This window comes from Falco biarmicus, chromosome Z, assembly GCF_023638135.1.
Source record: "Falco biarmicus isolate bFalBia1 chromosome Z, bFalBia1.pri, whole genome shotgun sequence".
NCBI classification, from domain to species: domain Eukaryota; kingdom Metazoa; phylum Chordata; class Aves; order Falconiformes; family Falconidae; genus Falco; species Falco biarmicus.
Window position 1 is genome coordinate 28,172,007 of NC_079311.1, and position 22,090 is coordinate 28,194,096.

Below are 22,090 nucleotides of genomic sequence, written 5' to 3' on the forward strand. Positions count from 1 at the left end.
TGGAAAATCTTGTCCTAAGGCAAAAAAAAAAGACCTAAGTGTTCTTTAGCAGGATATGGTTATACCTGCAACTTAGGCTTCTTTTTTGTTGCTGTGGGGTTTTTTTTGTGGTTATGTGGGTTTTTGGTTTTGTTTTTAAACTGTCAGGAGCTGTCAAAAGCCCTGGCTTTGTATTTTAAAACATATCAATAAACTGAAGTGCATATGATTGAGTTCTAAATGAACTCAAGCAGCAGGTATTACTCCAGTCACAAGTTTTAATGGAATCCTGGCTTCTCATCTTGGCAGATCTAAAAACCAACTTAAGACTCAAAATAAAAATATAAGTTAAGTAGGTTCTTAAAGATGTGGGCATGAACTATTAACAACTGTTTCATGGCAACCTTAGTTAAACTTTTTCACAAGCTAGCTTGTGATTGTAGGCACAAGGTGTGCAAAAGGCAATCTAAAGCATAAAGATGCTCTAAGCAAAGTATCTTTTGCTGAACTTCAGAGTTGCAGCTTTTAATGAGAGCTTCAAATTTTCTTGTTGCCAGAGAAGCACGAATTTTGTTTTCAACATACTATAGTTGAGGTAATGACAGTGAAAGAACAGGTTGACTTAAACCATTTGGTCTGAAGTTGATTTAGGAATTCTTTAAAAGAAAGATTTAAAAATGTATGGTGAACTTGATGTATTTTCTCTTCTAGGAATTGGCTATGCCATGTCACTGCTGGGTCCTGCTATTGGCTATGTCTTAGGAGGGCAGCTACTTAATATTTATATTGATATCCAGATCCCAGAAAGGCAAGATACTCTTTCGCTTTCTATTTTCCCAATAATTCTTATTAAAATCCAGCTTTTCTCCATGTGAGGAGGAGAAAGTTTTTGTTTGGAAAATACTGCATTTTCAAGAGTTTCTTTAACTTGGTAACAAGTTTTATTCACAAGAGCTTCTAGCAAGAAAGTTACTTATCACAGTGAGTAGTCAATCCATTGTGTGTGAAAATTTCTCTGTAGAGCAAATACGTAGTTCTAGCTTTTTGAGATACTAGGTATTTTAAAGCTGATCAAGAACAATGCTTTGTCTTTTGGTTAGTAGCTCATTTAGGATTAGATTGATTTCTTGTGCAAAAAGTTTCTCTGAGGTGGGATACGAAGCGAAGGATGCTGCTACTTACCTCCTGGGAAGAGCATGCTAGAAAATGTACTAGCTGAGTAATAGTCTACTATTAAAGGATAGTGTTATAAACTGTACTACTGTCCAAGCCAACAACTTTATTTACACCTTTATTTCCTGTGTTTTAGGGACTTCAAATCAATGCAATGACATTCATTGTATGTGAAAGTATTGGCTTTCACATAACTAACTGATTAGGAAGATTCTTTCTAAAACCAGCTTTTTCAGTATCTTAATGCTACAGGACCTTGAAATCAGGGCCAAATAGTGGCCTTTGAATCGGAGTGAATTTGACTAATGAGTTGAAGCATACTAAATGGTAGGATTGAATATTATTATAATAGAGCTGATGAACGTGCTTTAAACAAGAAAACACTAAATTTAATATATGTAGAAAACAAGAAAATGACAACTTGCAAAGGCTTTCTGTTAAATCAGGATTAAAAAAAAAATCCAGCTCACTGACATCTGAAATTGCTGATTTGAATTCATGAATAGTAAACCTGCTTTTTTCCAAATTTTTTCTAGTATAAAGATGGATCAAGATGACCCACGTTGGCTTGGAGCATGGTGGATACCATTTCTTGCATGCTTTTTTGCAATCTGGCTTCTTATAATACCTTTTTCATGCTTTCCAAAACACCTACCAGGTAAGTGTTTAACAGTAATGGGTTACTTCAGAAGAGACATTTGTTTATGTGTGCGGGTTATAGACTGCTGGACTGAGTGATTGATTTCTTTTTGATTCTGTTTCTCAGTTAACTGTCTTTGGCTAAAACTGATGATAAATACCTTGCTTCCAATATGCAACCTTTAAAGCAATGTGGATGGGCTGGAGGGCAGATCTTGTGTATGTAATGATGTATGGTAGGACTGGAAGCAGATAGAGCATGGAAACTGATGGTCTGAATTTGGAAGACGCTTGGCACCCAGGGTTGTATATTAAGCTGTTATGTTATCTGCCAAGAATCAGGAAATTGTCTTGACTTAATATGCGTTTTGTCTTTGTCTCTACTGTCTTGTTGTTTTGGGTGAAATAATAAAGCATGAATCAAAGTATCCCAGAGCAGCCTTCTAAAAAGAATAATTTTAACATAATTTCTGTTCAGGCAGATATCATCTAGGAGTCGTTTGGAAGAGCATCTAAAGGAAGTTACTGTGCTTCTCTGGAAAGAGAAATGATGGAGGAAAAGAAACAATGAAGTAGGGAACTGGGGAGAATGAGGATGATTTAAGAAAAAAAAATACTGAATGGGCTTCAGGATAGTCTGAAATCCTTAGGATATCCCTGATGATATCTTGCAGCTGAGGCCTTCCTATGGAAGCATGATGCTTTCAGCCAAAGTCTTCTTTCTACAGCAATAAGTTATTGACATTTTTATGGATCTGTACCAATAAAATATTCAAGAAGACTTACAATGTCTGAGCTGGTTTTCCCAAGGAAAGGAAACACTTTGTTTTTTCAAATTAAGTGTAAGAGCACATGTATTCAATGTTTTCATTGTCAATAAATATGCCCATTTGTAGGAACAGCAAAAATACAGGCTGAAAAAATCTCTGAAACCCATAATGATGGAAGTGAATTGCTTGTGGAGGCCAGGAACATTGGAAAAAGTTACAAAGACTTTCCTGTGGCTCTCCTGGTAAGGAAATCTTGAATGTACTAAAATTGATACATTCAGAGGAAAATTTTTTTGGGGGGGCAATATGTAAGTGTTCAGAAAGGTAATTGCTTCTTTATTGTGTTGTGGTAGGGAAGTCTGCGGTGCTGCTGATAATTCAATGCATATCCATTTTATTGATGCTTAAGATTTTTAAGGCAAGAAAAACCTATCAGTGAAGTTCCACTTGAGAGTATCTGCTTTAAAATAGAGTGCGTTCAAATTTACATGGTGATACAATGAAATAATTTCCTGTTATGCTAACTTCCTCCATAGATACTGTTGAAGAATCCAGTGCTTATGAGTCTAATAATAGCCAGTTCTTCAGAAGCTTTAGTTGCGACTGGCTTTGCCACATTTCTACCAAAGTTTATAGAAAGTCAGTTTGGAAAGACATCAAGTTTTTCAGCAACTCTTGGAGGTAATGTGTCTCTTCATTTTTAAATCTTAAATATGTTGTGCTGAACACACTATTAACATTGTAGGTGGAAGTTTATATAAGCATATTGTGTTTGCCTGAGATATTTGTGAATATACTTACACGAAATGCAGTTTTCACAGCAGAAACAGTATTTTTATATTATTCTTGCCTGCCCTGTGAAAAACCCTGGTATTTCGTTCTTTAAGGGTGCAAATCTACTTGTCTGTAGGATCAGAAGACTTGATACTCTTATTCAAAGTGGAATGAGAATTTTATGTGCTGCTGAAACTTATTCCTTTCTTGGTGAAAACCATTTAATTTTGTCCTTTAAAATCAGCTGAATGAGTATTAACCCTTAGTCTTTACTGAAGGAAGCAAGATGAAGGGCAGATAGGAAAAAAAGTAGTGCTTACCACAAGTAGGGAGTTGACTTGGCCTTTCCCTTCTTCAATTCCACCATAGTGTTACAGTGAGATAGCTTACAATAAAATGACTGCTCAGGACATACTATAAAACTCCTGTGTAACTGCTTCTATACTTGGCTTACTGTCACTGTTACTTCTGCACATCAGATAATAGAAATAGGTAAAACAGAGGAAGGCTGTGAAAAGTTAGCTATTGGAGAAGCAGATAGGAAAAAGTCTGAAAAACCTGTGCTAGGTAGGGTCACCAGATTAACACTGACACAATTACTTCTGAAAAGCAGTAACCAGATCAAGGCAGATAGGCCAACAGATGCTTGCAACGTGGCAGACTTAATATTTCTGGAACATGTCTTGCTAAATTACTTCAGCTTATAGTGCTGCAATATAACCGTATGCTAGCTGAAGTGCTGTCTCCAACAGAAATATATTTAGGAAAGACTTTCTGAATTAGTAACTCCCCTCAATACTACTACGTAGTACTGTTGCTATTCAGACATCATTGCTTCTAAACAGTTATCTGCAAGTTTTAAATAGATGTACATTGGAATACATGCTCAATTGTTAACAGTCATCAGCGGTGAAATAGAAAAATGAATGTTCCTTTTCATTGTCTATAGACCTTGTCTGAATTTCTTTTCATTTGCGTTGAAAATATTGATAGGGTTAATCAAATGTACAGCTTTAAAGAAGTGGCTACGCTAATGTTGAAAGCTTGCTGTACCTGAACTAATGTTGAGCTAGCTAGTCTGTTACTAATGGCCACGTTAGCTATTTAAATGACATCTGACTGTGGAGGTCTGCAGCCTGTGCAGTTCTACCACTGTACTTGAGCTGCCTTTCAAATTAGTTGTCTCAAGTCAGTGCAAGTTACAATGTGTTCTGTATTGTATTGTAGATTAGCCATACATAACTGAGCATTTTTATATCTGGAGTCCAAATAGTGCCAAGAAGATTATGGACTATGTGAACTAGCAAAACTAACCCACTAATCGAAACTTTTTTTAATCTTTCTGTTGATGCCTTATTGTATCTTGTGCTGTCTCATGTAAAATAGTGATTATACTCTTAGTCAAACATAAGACAGAAGTATAACAAAGAACATGGACATGTGGTTAAAACAAACCCAACAAACCTGAAGCAATGAAAGAACATTTTCTATTTTTGTGAAGTGGCCTACTGGTGCTCAGAGATTCCTGCCCAGTATGTAGTACTACTCAGTAATCTAGTTTTGCTGTGTTCAACTTGGGTTTTGGACAGCTATAAGTTACGCTGTCAAGTTGAACTTCTGGGAAGGCTGAAGATAATGTAAGGGTAGAATAAGTCACTCACTCAAACAGATTCTGGTAGGATGGTTTCAAAATGACATCACATGGACTGCATCTTAAGATACAGGTAACAGTTATGACTTTTTTCTAACATAAAATTGCACTCTAAATTGCTTCACTAATTATATCTTGCATTTTTGTGTAATTGCTGGTGTCTTGTTTTCCTCTAGGGCTTGTATTAATTCCAGCAGCAGCACTAGGCCAAATCATAAGTGGCATCTTGATTTCCAAGTGCAAAATGGATTGCAAAAACATAATCAAGTTCATGATAGGCACTTCATCAGTGGCCCTACTTTTAAACACAGTGTTTTTATTTGCTAAATGTGGGAATCAACCTTTCGCAGGTGTCTCTGAAACATATAATGGGTAAATATATTTTACTGCACTCTTGGGTTTGGTGTTAATGTTCAAAATAATAAGCTACATCACAGAATACAAAACCTTTTAAAAATACTGTTTTGCCTTGATGTATGAAACTGAAATGCTTTATGGAACTCTAAAATCTTGTTCTTGAAATTTTTTGTGTAATAGATGATTAAGGGAAATGTAATGATACATTGCCTGAAAAATGTTCTGAGCAGGCTGGTCCTGCTCAACAACAACAAAAAAGTATCCTAGCTTCTGTAACCATTCTAGGTGTAGTAGCCATGTTACTGACTACTGCTAACTTTGGATCTCTGTAGAAGTAGCTTGCCTTCTGTATCTTGTTTTGTTAACCAGCTCTTCACAATCTGGGCAGTTTGTGCCTGGAAGGAGTCTGCACTGTGCAACAATTTCTTGAGAGCATGGAGGTATACTGCAGCTTAAACTGATTGCAGATTTTTCCCTAGGAAGATAAAGACATTATTGTAGCACCAGGTTCTAGCCTCCATTTACAAAGGAAGCTTTCTTTTTTTTTTTCCTGGTAAAATGGCTGAGAGAGGTAAAAACTTACTGCAAAAAGACCACAGCTCAGTGACCCAAATTGAAGAATAAAATGGGTGGAATAACATGATTAATGAATATAATTCTAAATATTTTTAGCTAATATGTATAGGAGAGACTTCTCTAAACAGTATTTACTCTTCTTTTGCTTAAACAATATAATTCTCATTCCTATTGAGAATGCAGTCTATCACTCATTTTTAAATCTCTTTAGTAATTCTAATAAAAATTCTAGGGTGAATGTTCTTCCTGTTTCTGCAAATGAAGTTTACGCTAGAAATCAGTGTGGCAGTGGGGAAAAAATGTCATTAAAGTGAAACCAAAAATGTAGCAAGAGTAAATATCTGCAAGTATAAGCATTCCTTAGAGAATGGATTTCTAGGTCCACTTTTAAAATTTCGGCATTGAATGTGTGTGATCAAATCACCACCATAGGTACAATGTTGTATAAAATGCCCAATTATGCCTTATTAAGGAATTAACTAAAAGACTGTGATGTTTAAATTCTCTGTTTTAAATAGTACACATTTCTGTAGCATGAGCAGTGTTTAAAATCAGGAGTAGGTCAGCTAGTTGTGCCAAAACTGTGCTCTCATTCAAGGGATCTGTTACTCTGTCATGAATTGACAGAGCCAGAGGCAACTCCAGCAGTTTGGTCTGCCAAGAAACAGACGCTGCTGTAAAAAATAACTCTAGTAGGGTGGTAGCTAGGGACTGCTAGCTGCCATTTGAAAAAAATCAAAAGCATGAGCAGCATGCTGTACAACTGGGTGGATAACTTATCAATACTTTTTTGTTGTTTTTCTCCAAATTCCCCATTTTAGACAAGAGTTAGGTACTACTGTCTTGTACAAAAGCAGAATCTGTAAGTTATGCTCTAATCCATAAGAAGACATTTAAACCTAAATAGGATGTGGAAGAGGATCTTTGCACTTTTCTGTCACAATAGCATGAAGTGCAGCATGAAAATGCAGAAGATGGGTTGGGTAAGGATTGGTTTTGTAGCCTCTAATACATATGCAAGCTCGTGATACTTCTAGGAAAAAATGATAAACATCTAATCAACAATTAGGCTTCTATGGTTTCTTCACTTGATACTTACCATGCTTTTTGACTGACTTAAAATGTAGATACAACAAACAGTTTACAACTTGAAGTATCAGTTGGCAGTATATTCAAAGGCCAGTGTTGATATTTGATGCTTAAAACATGGCTTTGCTTCAGTACCTGAAAAGAAGCTAGCTGTAAGATTACAGTGGACACTTCAGAACTGTGAACAGTAGGATGTAGACTTTTGTTGTGGAAAGTTTATAGTTATATATTGAGGAAAAGAATCGGTATTCAGCAACTGAATACTGAAGCGGTTGTATAGAAAATAGTATATGAAGTTATCCATGTGTCTAGACCAGGTCCCGTGACCAAAAGCAGCTGATGAAAGGTACAGCTGAATTGGTTTTCACCCTAGGTTAAATACAGTTATCTTGTATTTAATAGTTTCATGTAACTTCAGCAGTTATATAGTTTAACTGTTGCTGAAAACCTCTTATCTACAGCAATTTGGAGTTGACCAGTCCTGAAGTAAGTCTCTCCACTCAGTATCCACTACAAAAAGGGTTCATTTTTATCTAATTTGCTGTTACATGTTGGACTGTAATTTGTTGGCATGTGACCTACATCAGAATAGTTAGTGGCACTAATACAGTGCCAGTTCTGAAACTGCTTTCCATGAAGGAGTAAGCAACTGAAATAATTGTAGTAGCTTTAACAAATTTATAAACTTGTGGAAGAATAGCTATGTGTCTGATTTCTGTTTATGCTATTGAATAAATGCTTCTGAAAGACTAAGTTATGGCTACGCTTTGAGAGTTGACTTGAAAATTGTTGCAGCGTAATTTTTGTGGAGATTTTTAAGAAATCCTTCATGGCAAGCATTCATTTGCTGTTGAAAAACAGCCTGGAGGTGGAGGGGGTGGGGAATGCTTTTGCAAATTCAGTACTAGAACCACATGAGTAGAGGATCTATTTTGAGCTCATATATTAATGAGCAAAGTATATTGTCTGTAGTAACTGTTTATTACTAAGTTAGGCTATAAGCAGAACTGATGTGGTTTGCTTTGTCTAATAAACACTTAAAGGATTTGTTTTTGCCAAATTCTTTTGGCCATTTTTTTTTTTCCTTGAAAACTTGGAACAGAAATGCAGGAACAAACAGAACTACAGAAATTGTCACTGCAAGTCTCTGGGACTCCTTATTTTGGTTTGCTGTGAAAGAATACCCAACCTATAGAACTTTTAACCACCATTTAATGGCCTGATCTGCTGGGCTTCTTTAGAAAACTGATTCATAAAAACTTACGTACACCACATTGTATTTCTTCTCTATTTTGATAATTTTTTTTTTGACCATGCATAACCCAAGAGGGACTGAACCTTTATAGGTCAGGGAAGGCCTGACCTATAGGCAACATTGTCTGCTTATGTAGAGGACAAATGTTGCCACTGAATTGATTAAATACTTCTGGGCCTGACATGCCTCAGGCTAACAAGGCACTGTATGAAAAAAACGGTGATCAGGGAGTTTGCTTATGGTGTACTTAGTGCTTTAAGCCAGAGCAAACTAACTTTAATTCTGATATGTATGAAAAATGAACTAATGTAGCTTCGTAGGGTTCAACTGTACTACAACCAGATTAAGTCTATAGGTAGTTGTGAAGTCCTTAATATTCCATGTGCAGTTTGAATTCTTTGTAAGCGTTTGGCTTAATTCCTAGATAAATTATTTCTCCTCTTAGTATTTGTGACCATCTTAAATTCCCTTGAAAAAGATCTGCCTTTTAGGTAATGAATCTGGAACTTTCAGTTTACAGTCCAACATCTGAACTACTAGCAGTATTAGTATCCCGGTTTCAGCTGACTGAACTTTTAACCTGGGAAGCTTCTTTTCTTAAGGCAAGACTATTAGAAATTCAAAGCATGTTTTTATTCTCTCCAGTTATGTCTTAAGAAGGTCCTCTCACATTGAAAACTTTTTGTTTTGTTTGTTTTTGGTACTAATAATATATTGGGACTACTTCAAATACAACCAGGCTATGGCCTATACTGGAAGCAATTGCCTAAATTGGAAGTAGTTACAGGAAGCAAGTGTTTAATTTAACTGTTCTTCATTAGTTATTCCCTAAACAGCCAGAGAAAATCTTTAAGATCCTTTTGGGTATGGTAAGACTCTGTATGTTGTGGCACTCTGCATTTAGCTTGTGCAGTCTAGATGTCTGCATAGCAGTGTTAAAAATAGTAAAAATGCAGTGGTTTTCCAACTGGACTTGAATCCAAAATGGGGGAAAAACACTGGAATATGATCAGTAGAATAAACAATACCAAATGCTGCTTTCAATCTTTTTACATTTTTTTTCTTAAAACTGTAAATTGAACGAATTAAAATGTATAAGGGTGTGTGGGGAAGGAGATGATAAAGTTAAGAATTGGGTTAAGACACAGAATTTTAGTCATCAGTTTTGTGATGGAAACTGGAGGAATCTATGGAAGGAATATAGCTAGGTACAGATAAATGGGAATTTTTAGAGTTGTAACTGCTAGGAACATGGCTTTTTTAAAAAGAATTAAGTGCATAGATCACCTGAATTGTACGTGAGATTTATTATCCTATAAAGACTGCATTACTTATTTAAAAACAGCAGATATATAAATTACTTTATTGAAAACATATTAACTTTTACCTTTCAGAACGGGCAAGCTATATAACTTCACAGCACCATGCAATGCTAAGTGTGGATGTTTGCGCTCCATGTACTACCCAGTTTGTGGCAGAGATGAAGTCCAGTACTTTTCTCCCTGTTTTGCAGGATGTGCATCACAGCTTTTTAACAACATGAAAAAGGTACTTTGTGCTACAAAACAGTTGATGTGATCTGTCCAGGTTTCCTGCAAAATGCTTTCTATATAGAAAACAAAACATTCTTCCTTTAGTATGACAAGAAATCAGAGTATTGAGTGGCAGTGTGTTTCCAATCCTCACCAGCTTGTGGGATGGATGTTGTTATGTGCCAGTCAATACTCTGAGCTAAGTGCTTTCAGATATTCCACTTCTGGAGGGTGTAATGATTAATACCAAATTTACTTACCTGATGACAGTTGATATTACACAGGATTTCTAATTTAGCAGTGATACAAAGTATACTGAAAACAATAAAAATTTAAATTACACTTAGCAAAATATATTGATTGCAATACTCAGTTCAGTCCCAATATCAGCATGATTCCCATTACTGGTCTCTATAACCCTCACGATGTTGGGCCACCCTAGTTGATGGGGAGTTGTGTGTGGGCTGAAGCCAGCTCAAGGCCATTGCTGTCTTTGAAATTCTTCTGCTAGTTGTCTGCCTTTGTATACTCTGTTGGGCTTAGCCATACTCCCCACCCCATGCTGATCTGGCTATCTTAAGGAGTCTTTTGCACTCTTTTAATGAACTCGGGGAGAAACACTTACACCGTTGGTTGGTCCACTCAACAGACATAGTTTCTTTTCTGCATAGCTTTCTTTGCAACAGCTGTGGTCATTCACACTGCATTGTTCTGTGAGCTTCATTGGCAAATCATCCTGCCCTATCTCTTCTTTTTTTTTTTTTTTCATTGTAGGGGTTTATTGGTCAATAACAGTATGTGATCACTTATGCAGTGTCATATTGCAAATGTTACTTCTAGTAATATTTATAATGCTGAAAAGACATTAAACCTGCGTGTACTTTAAATAGAATTAACAATCAGAAAATTAGAAATTATCAACTTCCTTGACATTTAAACTTACCTAGATCTTTAAGCATAATGCAGTGTTTATTGTATGCATGGCAACCTGCTTCTGTGAGTTTCCAAACCTTGAATATCAGTTGCCTCTGATGTAGGAATGGTAAGCCATGTAAGTGGCTGGTTATTATCAAGCCTTCCCAGAACTGAGAGACTTTTTGTGCTTGTCTTGACTGGTACAACAAAGTCTTGAACAGGGATGTGGGAGGAGTGCAGGAAGATCTTACAGGTAGGCAAGCTGAACCAGGGAGTGCCTATGGGGACTTCTTATATCAGAAAAAGATAATGGTAAATGAGCAGAGGTATTATGTAGGAGACTGACTGCCTCTTGCTGTGAAAACATCACTCTTCACTGATATGTATTAATTTTTTTTGTTTGAAAACAAACTTGAGTGGATTTATAATGAAGAGCATAAAACTATTCCGTTTGTTCACCTGTTTACAAAAGCAGTCCAACATTGCTTCTGTTCTTTCCTGCTTAAATCTTAGAGTAGAGCTCACATCTCTTCCTGTGAAGTACAGGCCAGTATAAAGACCAGCCTGTTTATAGTCAAGGCTGCCAAGCTAGGTGATCTGGGAATTGCCAGCACTTCTGAAGAATGGGAACTGTTGTGGTTTCCAGTTTGTTCAGCTACTGTTTGTAACTGGATATATCTGTTATTTAAGCTTGAAGAACAAGGCTTGAGGAAGTAGTGGCACAAATAGGTGTGAATCTAAACAATTAACCCAATTCAAGTAATGGTTTTTAGTAGTCAAGACACTTGAAATTCTTTGGAGTATAACTTCTGAATTGTACAGAAATAATCAGCAGTTCTGGTTAACAAACTTAGGTAATGGTTAATATTAGCTTATTTCAATAATGGAAAAATGACTTTTGAACAATGCAAGATACCTTCTGCTGTGAGGGAAATGCAGCTTTTGGCTACCCTTTGTTCAGAAATCACACTTTGCAAATGAAACCAGTCTCATATGGGGAAAGAGAAAATGGGTGTTTACTTCCTTCTTCCAGCCCTTGGCACCCTCCATAGTTTTACAATGTTCTCAAAGAGGTGATTTGTTTAAAAATTACATATTTTCAAAATTATTGGGTGTGTATTTATATCTCAATATAAAAAAAATCTTGTACGGGCCAGTGTAGCTTGTCCTGTCTTAATTGTACACAGTAACTGGTGTTATCATCACTGATTTGTAATAAGATTTCAGTGCGAAATTTAGTGTCTCAAGGATTACTCTGTTGTTTTTTTATGTTATATACTGCATATAATTGTGTCTCTAACTTGAAAATCTTTCAGGTTTTCTGTACTTGTAATTAAAAACTTGCTTCACACAAAATGCAGACTATCACTGTGTTTTTAGATCACAAAACTAAAAACAACTTTTGCTTAGCTGAGATGTATTGGTCAAGTTCTGCTGAACCAGTTTTAAAAATGATGGTTACAATGTTATGTGATCATCAGGAAATGGACCATTTCCCATACAGTAAAGTCAGGGTTTATTCTTGTATTCAGTGTGATGCAGACCCAATAAACATCTACTATATTAGTATCACTTGGTGTCATTCTTAGAGCTAAATTTTGATTAATAAATTGTTTGTAGACTTATCACAACTGTTCCTGTATTGGGAAACCAAAAGGAGAAAATGGTTCAGAAGATTTTCTCTATGAAGCCGTCCCTGGGAAATGTCCAACACTTTGCAGACTTCTACCTTTATTCCTGACCTCCTTCTTTTTCGCTGTTGTTTTTACATTTATGGCTGTTACTCCAACAACTGTGGCCATTCTGAGGTATGTTTTATTTTTTTTTGAACTGAAAAATAGGTAGCATTCCTGTGAAAACTCAGGTCAGTGAAATACTCTATAATTTGTTTTGCTTTGGGATGTGGACTTAAACCAACGTGTAAGGGATTTAGTGTACTTTGTGTAGTAAGGAGGCAGTACTTGAGGTAGAGGACAGTCATACCACTGTTCATTATCTCTGTAATTACATTTAGTTAGTACATACTGTTTGAATATATTAAAAAGAATAATCTTCCCTACTTGTAGCAAAATCCCTCTTTCATAGGAGCACTCCTGACTGTTGTAGTCAAAGCATAATAATGCACCATGTGCTTGGATGAAGAAAATATTAAAGTAGCCTGTGTATCAATGGTTGCAGGACTTCAAATTTTACCAAGAAAAGAATAAAATAACAATCAGTCTTGTATTCTTAAGCTTTGCTTCCTGCCTCAGTTCAGAGTTCTGACTTGCAAAATTGTAGTCTGTCAAGAACTGCAGGCTACGTCTCATGTAATGTTGATGTTATATGTATGGTAGTGATTAATATAAAATGTGACAGCATGTATGTGGCTGTTAACCAGTGCTCTGACTGTCTTTCAAATTTCTGAGTCTCATATGCATGAAAGCTAGATACATTAACTTTTGTAATGTATGGTCATTATTCTGAAAGTAGAGCTGTTTCACTTTATGTTGAAATCTGACTTGTATCTCTAATACTTCTGGAGATAAAACGTCCATGATGCATAGGTATACATGTGCTATACACTTGATGCTTTGGGGAGGGTGTGGTTAGATGCTCTTTTTTCAGATGTTCTAGGCAGGGCATTGGGAAGGGAAATGATACATTGCAACAGAGCTTTGTAGTAGCTTCCTGTTCAGGGTTGCGGTAAATCTGGAATGAACAGTTTGTCATATCAGCGTGGGGCAGAATAATGTAAAGTGTTGCATTATCTTCAAAACTGAGCTGATGTTTTATTTAGGTAATTCTAAGCAGTAGCATTTGGAATTCTGAGTCCTTGTGCACTTCGGCTGGAATGAAGAAATGGGTTTTATTGGAGAGGACTGTAGAGCAGTTTAAGTCTGCAAAATCTAATTCAAATAGTTGAATGTGATGTCAGTTATTATAATCTGATGTCTTTTCAGTAGGCCTATTTTGTGCAACTGAAAGTGTAAACCCACATGTTTGTGGGAATATTCTAGTGCTAGAAATAATCACCCACACTATACAAAACTCATTCTTCTTCCTTTAATTTTCTTTATGGGTAGGGAGATCCTAACAGTGACTGGTAAGTGCTCATCATGGATGTTTTTCTATGGTTAATCCTCATACATACTCCAGAATGAGGGAATAACTCCTGAATACTGCCCTTTTTTTTTTTTTAGCAGTGACAGTGCTTCAATTATACGGTTTGTTAAACAGTGCTGAAATGAAATTGTATAAATTAGGTTGTGTTTAATCACTTTAAGACACTGTCAGGAGAAAATATTTGTTGCTGGAGAAATATCTGAAAGAAAGGGGTAGGATGTAAATTTTCCTAGTTATGAAATCAAAATATGTTGATTTGTATAGCTAGGCCAGAACTGATTACTTGTAAGGTCAGGTGACCATATGTAAAGGCTATGGGACATACAGTACCTGTGCTGTGCTGAAACCTAGTCTCAATTCATATATTGTTTGTTTAGGAATAGTAGCTTAGGACTGCATCCTAGCACTGTCCTTAACTTCCTTGGTTCTTGTGTGGAAAAAAAATGTTCAACAATATATCAGGGTGCCGCTGGTAAGCTAGGTTTTTGTTTGTACTGTTTTGTTAAACTAGGTCAATCTAAAATTCCTTGATGAGCTGCTGGCGTTGCTTATATTTGTTGTCAATACCCCTCTTGAAGTTTTGTTACTTGTTTTGTACACAGGATTTCTAAACCCCTCTGCAATTAATGGGTTAAAAGAGTGTATTAAGAAAAAGTGTATTCACTGAGGGACAAAGCAGAGACATGGAAGAGTTACCTTGTTTACCAGGTCTTAAACTGCAAATTTTGTTTCCAGGTGTGTGCCAGATAAGCAGCGCTCATTTGCTCTTGGAGTACAGTCAGTGTTTCTACGACTACTGGGTATGACTTCCTTATTGAAACACTTGCCTCAGAGTAATTTACTTGACACTTTTCTAGACTTAAAAAATACTGCATTAAGAACCTTTCAGAGGACTTTGAAGCAGCCTGTCATTATCTTATAGAATACATTTGTTGTAAGGCAGATGCCATCTGGATTCAAATTCCTTTTCAAGGTGTGTGTGTTCATTTTAGCTTTTCTTGTTCTTATTGGCATGAACAAAATACAGGTCACTGTCATTCTTTAAGCAAAAGACATCTGCTGTCACTTCCCCCAGAAGAAGGCCTATTCTGAAAAGAAGACCTATTCTGAAAGTTGAGATAAGAAAAAATGATGTACTAGAAAACAGCTTAATGTAGTTAACATCTCAAGTTCCAGAAGTTAAAAGAAAGAGACACTGTCTCATACAGTTGTGTCCTTATGGGCCGTGCCAGTATATTTTAGAGTGAATAGGTGGAGTCTTCCCTCTTCTGCCTTCCCTTTCAATTCCTTTGACTAATTTTAACCTTTACTGAAATTTTAGGCACTGGTACGTGAATAATTACTGAGTTTTTATGTGGGAAATCTACTATTTAAATGCTAAATCTAAGCATCTCCAGGATCTCCGTAAGATAGGTGAATCACCCTAAATAAAACATAAAGCTTAATGTAGATATACTCTGAACCATTAGTTTGAATTTTTTCAGGCATCTTTTAAACTCTTTGTTTAGTCTAGACACTTTTTGAATGGCATATGTAATTCAAGACCAGGTCAAGGCTCAGTTACTGGTTAGACTTTTATGTCAATATTCAGTACTGCAGCCATTCCCTGACATTTGAGATCAAATACCTAGCAGTGTTAGGTCTGCTTTGCTGTACCTATTGAAACTCCAATTAATCTAAGTAATTTTACCAATAAAGCATAGCAAGAATAAACATCCTCACAGCTAGAAATCAGCTGGGAGATAGTGTTAAGTATTGTATGAGGGGTTCTCTGTTTCATTTTACTCAAAATTATCAATGGCGGAGTCTTAACTCTTGACTGTACTGTGGAGCAGAGGATAGGAGAACCCTTTTCACTGCCTGTACAGATTGTGGCTGAAGAAGGCAGTAACTATCAGCATTGCTATCAAGTTCTTTATGCTAAGGAATCACACAGAGGTCCTAGACAGAGCTGCTGTAGTGAGTACATAGCTGCTTGCTAGCTCAAGAGCAGTTTAGGCCTTGAGCAGGTTAGGTAGACATGCAGTGATGTACCTGGAGTGTTTGTTAAAAAATTGGCTATACCTGGATGCAAACTACTTGTGCTTTATAAAGCACTGTTATAACAGGAATCACACAAATTAATAAATTCTGCGCAGGAATAATTTTAAACACTATTCATTTCATGTGAAATTTTTCCTGGAAGCTGGGCTACGTCTGAGGGATGGAAAAAAAGGACAATGGAACGTATTAAGAGAATATTTTAGTTCTCTGCATTTGAAACAGGTTAACATATATGATTGAAGGAAAGGGACTTTTCCTTCAATTAAAATCCTGCTTTCCTGATTAAAATTAGGGGGGGAAACACTTAATCAGTTTTTCTTTTCCCGTGAAAACTGACGAAGTTACAAGAAGGTCAAGTCTTTGAACAAACTTGTTGCTTGATAATCAAGTGGGAGCTGTATGAAGAATTAACTGGTACTCTATCTATCCTAAAAGAGAGCAGTGGAAGAGGCACATTTGCTATGTAATATGAGCCCTATGACTTTGATTAAAATGTTATATTTAGTGTGTACCTCTCCCATTTTATCTTCCTCACCAGCTTGGCATTTCATTGTATGCATTAAGATTAGATAAGGGTATTCCAGGTAAGTCAAACATTCTAACATGTTACTGTGCTTTTTAGGTACTATTCCTGGACCAATTTTGTTTGGTGTTGCTATAGACAACAGTTGTACTCTGTGGGATATTAATGAATGTAAAACTAAAGGAGCCTGTTGGGTTTATGACAATGAAAGAATGGCTTATCTGCTGATGGGCATAAGTAAGTGACGACTTCATATTAAGTACATGTACTAGGTAATAGATATATGGACCTTGACTGCTAGATGGGAATTATATTGAAACAGAACCTTAAACTTTTATTTCTTAGCAGCAGTGTTTTTTTTAAAAAAACTTTTTTTCATAAGTAATAAAAAGCAGAATAATAATGAAAGAGCAAGACCACATTAAGTAGCTCTTATTGGCCTAGAAAACTTTAAATAGCAATAATATGAAATAGTTTTGCTCTTCAGTCTTTCTTAATTGTCACACTTTATTTGGTGAATTTTAAGGGATTGGCACATATTGCAGTCTTATCTGGCTTGGTCTGTTGACATCTAAAGTCTGAGGGGCTTTCTTCCTCTTGTTATTTCAATTTTTTTTCCCTAAATTAGTATCAAGATCTTGAAAATATCTCTGAACACTAGTCAATTTTCTTAACTTGTTTAACAGTCTGCTCCCTTTAAACATGTGAGGTATATATGATAACTGCTGTTGTCCTTGCTACTAGCAACTGTGATGCTTACAGCGCATAAACTGAACTGCTAACACCTAATCTTGAAACTGAAAAAGCAGGAGTCACAGCTTCATGTTTCAGTGTCTCTCAAGCATATTTGTGATAAAATATCCCTCCTGTTTTTTTCCCCTCTCCTTGCCCTGCCCCCAAGCTGCATAAACACAATTATGTATCAGCGATGAGTAAATGGAACAACTTTTCTAGGTAGCTGAGAAAAGAATACTTAACAGGTTTGCATGTGGGGAGTTTAGTTTGTGGCAAAGAGGATCTTGATGCAATGAAGATCAGTACTGAAATGAGAAATAAGGAAGACTTGCACTTCAGGCTAGAATGGGATGAAGAAATACAGAACTGAAGTAATGACAGTAGCTGCTGCAAACAAGAACTGGCAGGCAGGTGAGGGATCTGAAGTCAGTTGGAACACTGCTTTTACCTGCCCTGTGCAGTTCATGTGAAAGACATTGAATTATGCAGCATACATCTAGAAGTCTTACAGTGTAACTCACCATGTGAAACTTTATAAATGACTAAAATACTCTTGTCTGCTGTTGAAGGTGACTGCAACAAGGACTCTTCTATTCTCTTCATTCAGGTGCTGCTTGCAAAATCATCACAATTGTCTTTGTGGTCATAGCCCTATGCTTGTATAAGCCTCCACCAGCAAGTGCAACCCTGTCACGAAAGGATTCAGAAATGGTATCTTCCATATGCACATAAAGCATGAGAAAATCGGGGGCTTTCAAAAGAAGCTAGTAAGAATAAAAAATATTACAACACTTGTACAAAAGTTCTTTTACACGATTACCTAACCATAAAAGATCATACTCTGTTCTTGAACAGCTTAAAATATTTGTGAATGTGTAGTGTTCTCCAACTTGCTAAACACACTTTTTAGCATTCCATTATGTATATTCAAAAAAGGGATGCTTAAATTTTAAAAGTCTAATATTAAATATCGCAGTTATAATTTAAAGGAAATTAGCTCATTTTTCCTTTTTTTTTTTTTAAATCAGATTAAACTGGGCTGACTGTGAGCCCCATTTCCCTCTGCTTATAAAGTAATATGTAGTGAGACCGTAGTGGGACAAAACAATTAACTTGGTATATTAAGGGGTACTGCAGATGATTAATGGACTTATTTTAGTGTGCACATAATCTGGGCTAGTGCCTTAGTTGGGGACTAACTATAGATGATAAATTTGGGAATATTTATAGCTAGGTTTTTAAAATATCTTAACATGTTATCCTAATGGCATAAATTTACTTTTTTGCAGTTATAGAAAAATGTAAATAGTTATTATAGGATAGCTGGGTTTGTAGCAACAAAATTATCTGTTAATTAAAGTGCCTTAGTTTGTCTGGAATATATATAGAAAGTTGCTGTCCAACTGTTTTCTTCTAAGCATTGTTAACACTTTTCTATAAAATCTGAAAATAAAACCTATTTTCTTACTGCTTATTTATGTGCTGTGTGATTTCTAAATGACTGAGTTCTAGATGTCTCAGCTCTAAGAAACAGCGTCTAAAGCTAGCAAAGAATATATATACAAGCATGAAAAGTAGGAAAATACAGCTTTAGTTATTCCTTGACGTATACCTTGCATAGTACTAAAACTTTATTGTGTAACACAATAGATGTGCTGTACGAATTGGCCACTTTTACCAGATGTTAAACTGTATTGCCTGCTACTGAAATATTCAGTATTGACTGGACAATTTTAATGAGCAAGGTATTCTCTGCACTTGTTTAGTTTGTTAATGTAAACTTCCTTTCTGTTGCACTGGCTATGCATGTCACTTATGTAGCTGTGTGTACCTTTTTAATTGGGTTACATGGATTGTACTTATTGACTACTGAGATCTTTAAACAAGTGCTAAATCAAAGGATTATGGCATATGGGTCATGTTTCATCTAATTCTTTAAATGTAGCTGTTAAACTAGGTCAAGGTTAAGTGTACAGCTGAAGAGGATCCTCTAACTATTCAGAAACAACTGTTCAGGAAATAAAGCTAAATAGACTACACCTCCTGAAAACAAAGTAATTCATGGCTTTTGAGGCAGAGGAGGGAAGAGGTAGAATGCAACAACTGAATTTATGCTTGCTCTGTTTAGCTGAATGTCTCCTGATGATAACCCATTCCTGCTAAATGGGTTCACAACAAGATAGGTAACTTCTCTTGAAAGAGCTAAATACTGACCTTCCATGATGTTTGGGAATATGGCCTAAAACTCTGAGCTGTTTCCAGTTCTAACATGGTTAGTGTGGGGCATAGAAAATCACTTAATCGTATTGAAGACATGCAGTGTCTTGGTAGCTAAATGGGAAACTTTCTTCTCTTGCTCTGTCTTGGGCTGAGATCGTAGTTTATGGTTTCTGTTGCTTCATGTGATTGTGCAGGTTACAAAACTTGTGGGGCAGAGCAACAGGAGCTTCCTTTTCTTTGGAAGTCATCATCAGCCTTAGTTCCACTGGAGTGGTTATTTGGGTGGAGAAGGAAGGAAGTACTGCTGTTGCAATTCATGATCTAGCCTATGACTTGTTAGATTACCCTTCCTAGTGTAGGAGGAGCAGTTAGAATAGAGACCAAATATTTTGAACTGGCCAAGTTTACCCATTTACCTTGTATCACAGCAACATTAAATTAACAGGTACAGCAACAGATAGCAGATGTTGTGTCGGAGGTTTTACTAGGTAAAGGCAAACATCACTGACAAGCTGAACAAGTGTGTGCTAGGTATTTGGACAGGAGGGGTGAATTTAAAAACTGCCCAAATGACTGAGCCCGGAGGATCAAAGCACAAAGTTCAGTTTAAGTCAAGTAGCTAATGCTGTGCCCCACAGATCAATACTGAGGCCAATTCAGTTCAATCTCTTCATTAAAGACCTGAAGGATGGGATAGATTATGCTCTGGGGAAGTGGCTGATAGACCAGATGGTTCTGCTGCCATCCAGAGGTACCTTGAAAAGATGGAGGGGGAAATGGGAGCCTTGTGAAGATCAACATGGAGAACAGTGAAGACCTACACCCAGGGACAAATAATCCCATTCATTAGTAACATGTAGATGGCCACCCAACTGGAAAGCAGCTCTTCAGAAAAGTCCCTTGGGTTTTTGATGGACAAGGTTACCACAAGGCAGCAATACCCCCTTTCCACAAAAAAGGCCAAAAGAATCCTGGGCTCCATTAGGCAAAGCACTACCAGCAGGCTGAGCAGGGTGATCCTGCCCTTCTACTTGGCACTGTTGAGAACACACCTGGAGTGCTGGGTCCAGTTCTGGACCATCCAGAAAAAGTTTACAGGCTTATTGGAGGAGGTGTGGTGCAGGGCTACAAAGATCATTAGGGGACTGGAGCATCTGAATTTTATTTTGCATGTGGCTACCATACATATAATTATTTAAAAGTGTAAAGTATTTTGTATACATACCTTGCTTGCATGGTTGCTTTGCACATGATTAGAGGCATCTGAACAAAATGACCTGAACCGGGCTGTTAGTAAACAGAGTAGATGCACATATGTCTCCTGATATATTATAGACAGAAACATGGGAACCTTAGGAATGCTTCAGCTTGCTAGATGTTTTTACATATTTGAAGTTCAGTTGCTGACCATTACTGAGGTGATGAGTGTAGGCCTTGCACTGCTTGCTGGTCTAAAACCTGTTAAAGGTAGAATAAGTGTAAAACAAGTGTAAGAAAAATACTGAGAAAGCATCTTTCAGGTCTGAAAGTCTTCAAAAGGGTTCTGGGTTGAGTAGTGTTTAAGTTTGGGAATGAATGAATATGAAATAAGTCTATAATATTTTGTTACAGTAGCAGAACATAAAGTTGTGATTTAATATATGCCTGGGGTGGGTATTTTGTTTTTTGTTTCGGTTGGTTGGTTGGTTTGGATTTTTTTTTTTAAATATTATTATTATTGTTATTGTTATTTTGCCAGCAGATGGGTCTGTTTCTCTTAACAAAAGTCAGATATTTTTTTTATTGTTGTTGGAACATTACAGTTCTTTAGAGTGCAAAGCAGAAAATATGCAGCTTTGGCAAAAATATTCTGTTAATGGAAGTGTGACTGGTTTTTTTGGTCTCCTTGATTTCTATTTTGCAGAGGCAGTGACTTTCTTCTTGTGGTAGATACACGGATATGCCTGTGTATGATTTCTTTTCTTTTTATGACATGTCTGTGCAGCACTCTATGCAACTCTGTTTTTGTATGGGTTCTTGTCTTTCTTTTTCCCCAAAGACAGACATCCCCAGGCCAACAAAGCTCAGTGTTGGATTAGAAGAGCTTTACAGAAATACAGAGGGAGCCAATTAATCTTGTATCTCCATAATAAATGATGGAAAAAAGCTAGGAGACATTTGTGTGCTGCTCCCATGACAAATATATCTGAAAAGTGGGTCTACTGTACAGAGGAGTTTTATGGATCTGCGCTGCTTACTTCTGTATATGCATTTCAAAATCAGTGTGCTGGTAACTGGTTGTAAAACAGCCAGTCCTTTCCAGTCTACAGAATACCTTAGGAAATGCACAAAATGGAAGTCCCAGGGGCACATATAAAGTTTTTTTCTGATCATGATTAACCTTTAAGCATTGAATTGGAGCTCTTGCTCAGAGGTGAAATACAAATCAGGAAAATAAAATCCAAATTGAGTGTGGAGATCGTCATTCCCTCCAAATTATACAGAAACTTCTAATAATGACTGGGCTAACTTGAGATCTGTTTTGCCCCCAGTATTTTGCTCTGAGATTGTCTTTAAAGGAACAAAGTGAGGAAATATTTGATTTGTTTGAAAGTAAAACAGAATCATAAGGTAAGGTTAGCTGGTCTGAAGACAGTGAAGGGTTTGTTATTTATTTAGAGGGAATCAGGTTGCTTAGGCAAAGTGTTTAATATTTGGTGCACTTACCATATGTACAGCTGGAGGAAGCTTGTGTCACAAAAACTGAAAGTATTA

At 36.5% G+C, this 22,090-nt stretch overlaps 1 protein-coding gene across 1 annotated transcript in view; it reads left to right on the forward strand.

Moving 5' to 3' along the window:
- SLCO4C1 (solute carrier organic anion transporter family member 4C1) overlaps window positions 1-18,489 on the forward strand; it is a 32,542-nt gene extending 14,053 nt beyond the window's left edge. Inside the window, exons 4-13 of the mRNA XM_056325734.1 lie at window positions 691-787; window positions 1,689-1,810; window positions 2,688-2,803; window positions 3,098-3,242; window positions 5,163-5,358; window positions 9,658-9,811; window positions 12,331-12,518; window positions 14,551-14,615; window positions 16,481-16,618; window positions 17,724-18,489. Of these exons, the coding sequence (XP_056181709.1) occupies window positions 691-787; window positions 1,689-1,810; window positions 2,688-2,803; window positions 3,098-3,242; window positions 5,163-5,358; window positions 9,658-9,811; window positions 12,331-12,518; window positions 14,551-14,615; window positions 16,481-16,618; window positions 17,724-17,848 (1,346 nt within the window). The 3' untranslated portion in view covers window positions 17,849-18,489. The remainder of the gene's footprint in view (window positions 1-690; window positions 788-1,688; window positions 1,811-2,687; window positions 2,804-3,097; window positions 3,243-5,162; window positions 5,359-9,657; window positions 9,812-12,330; window positions 12,519-14,550; window positions 14,616-16,480; window positions 16,619-17,723) is intronic.
- The last annotated feature ends 3,601 nt before the right edge of the window (window positions 18,490-22,090 follow it).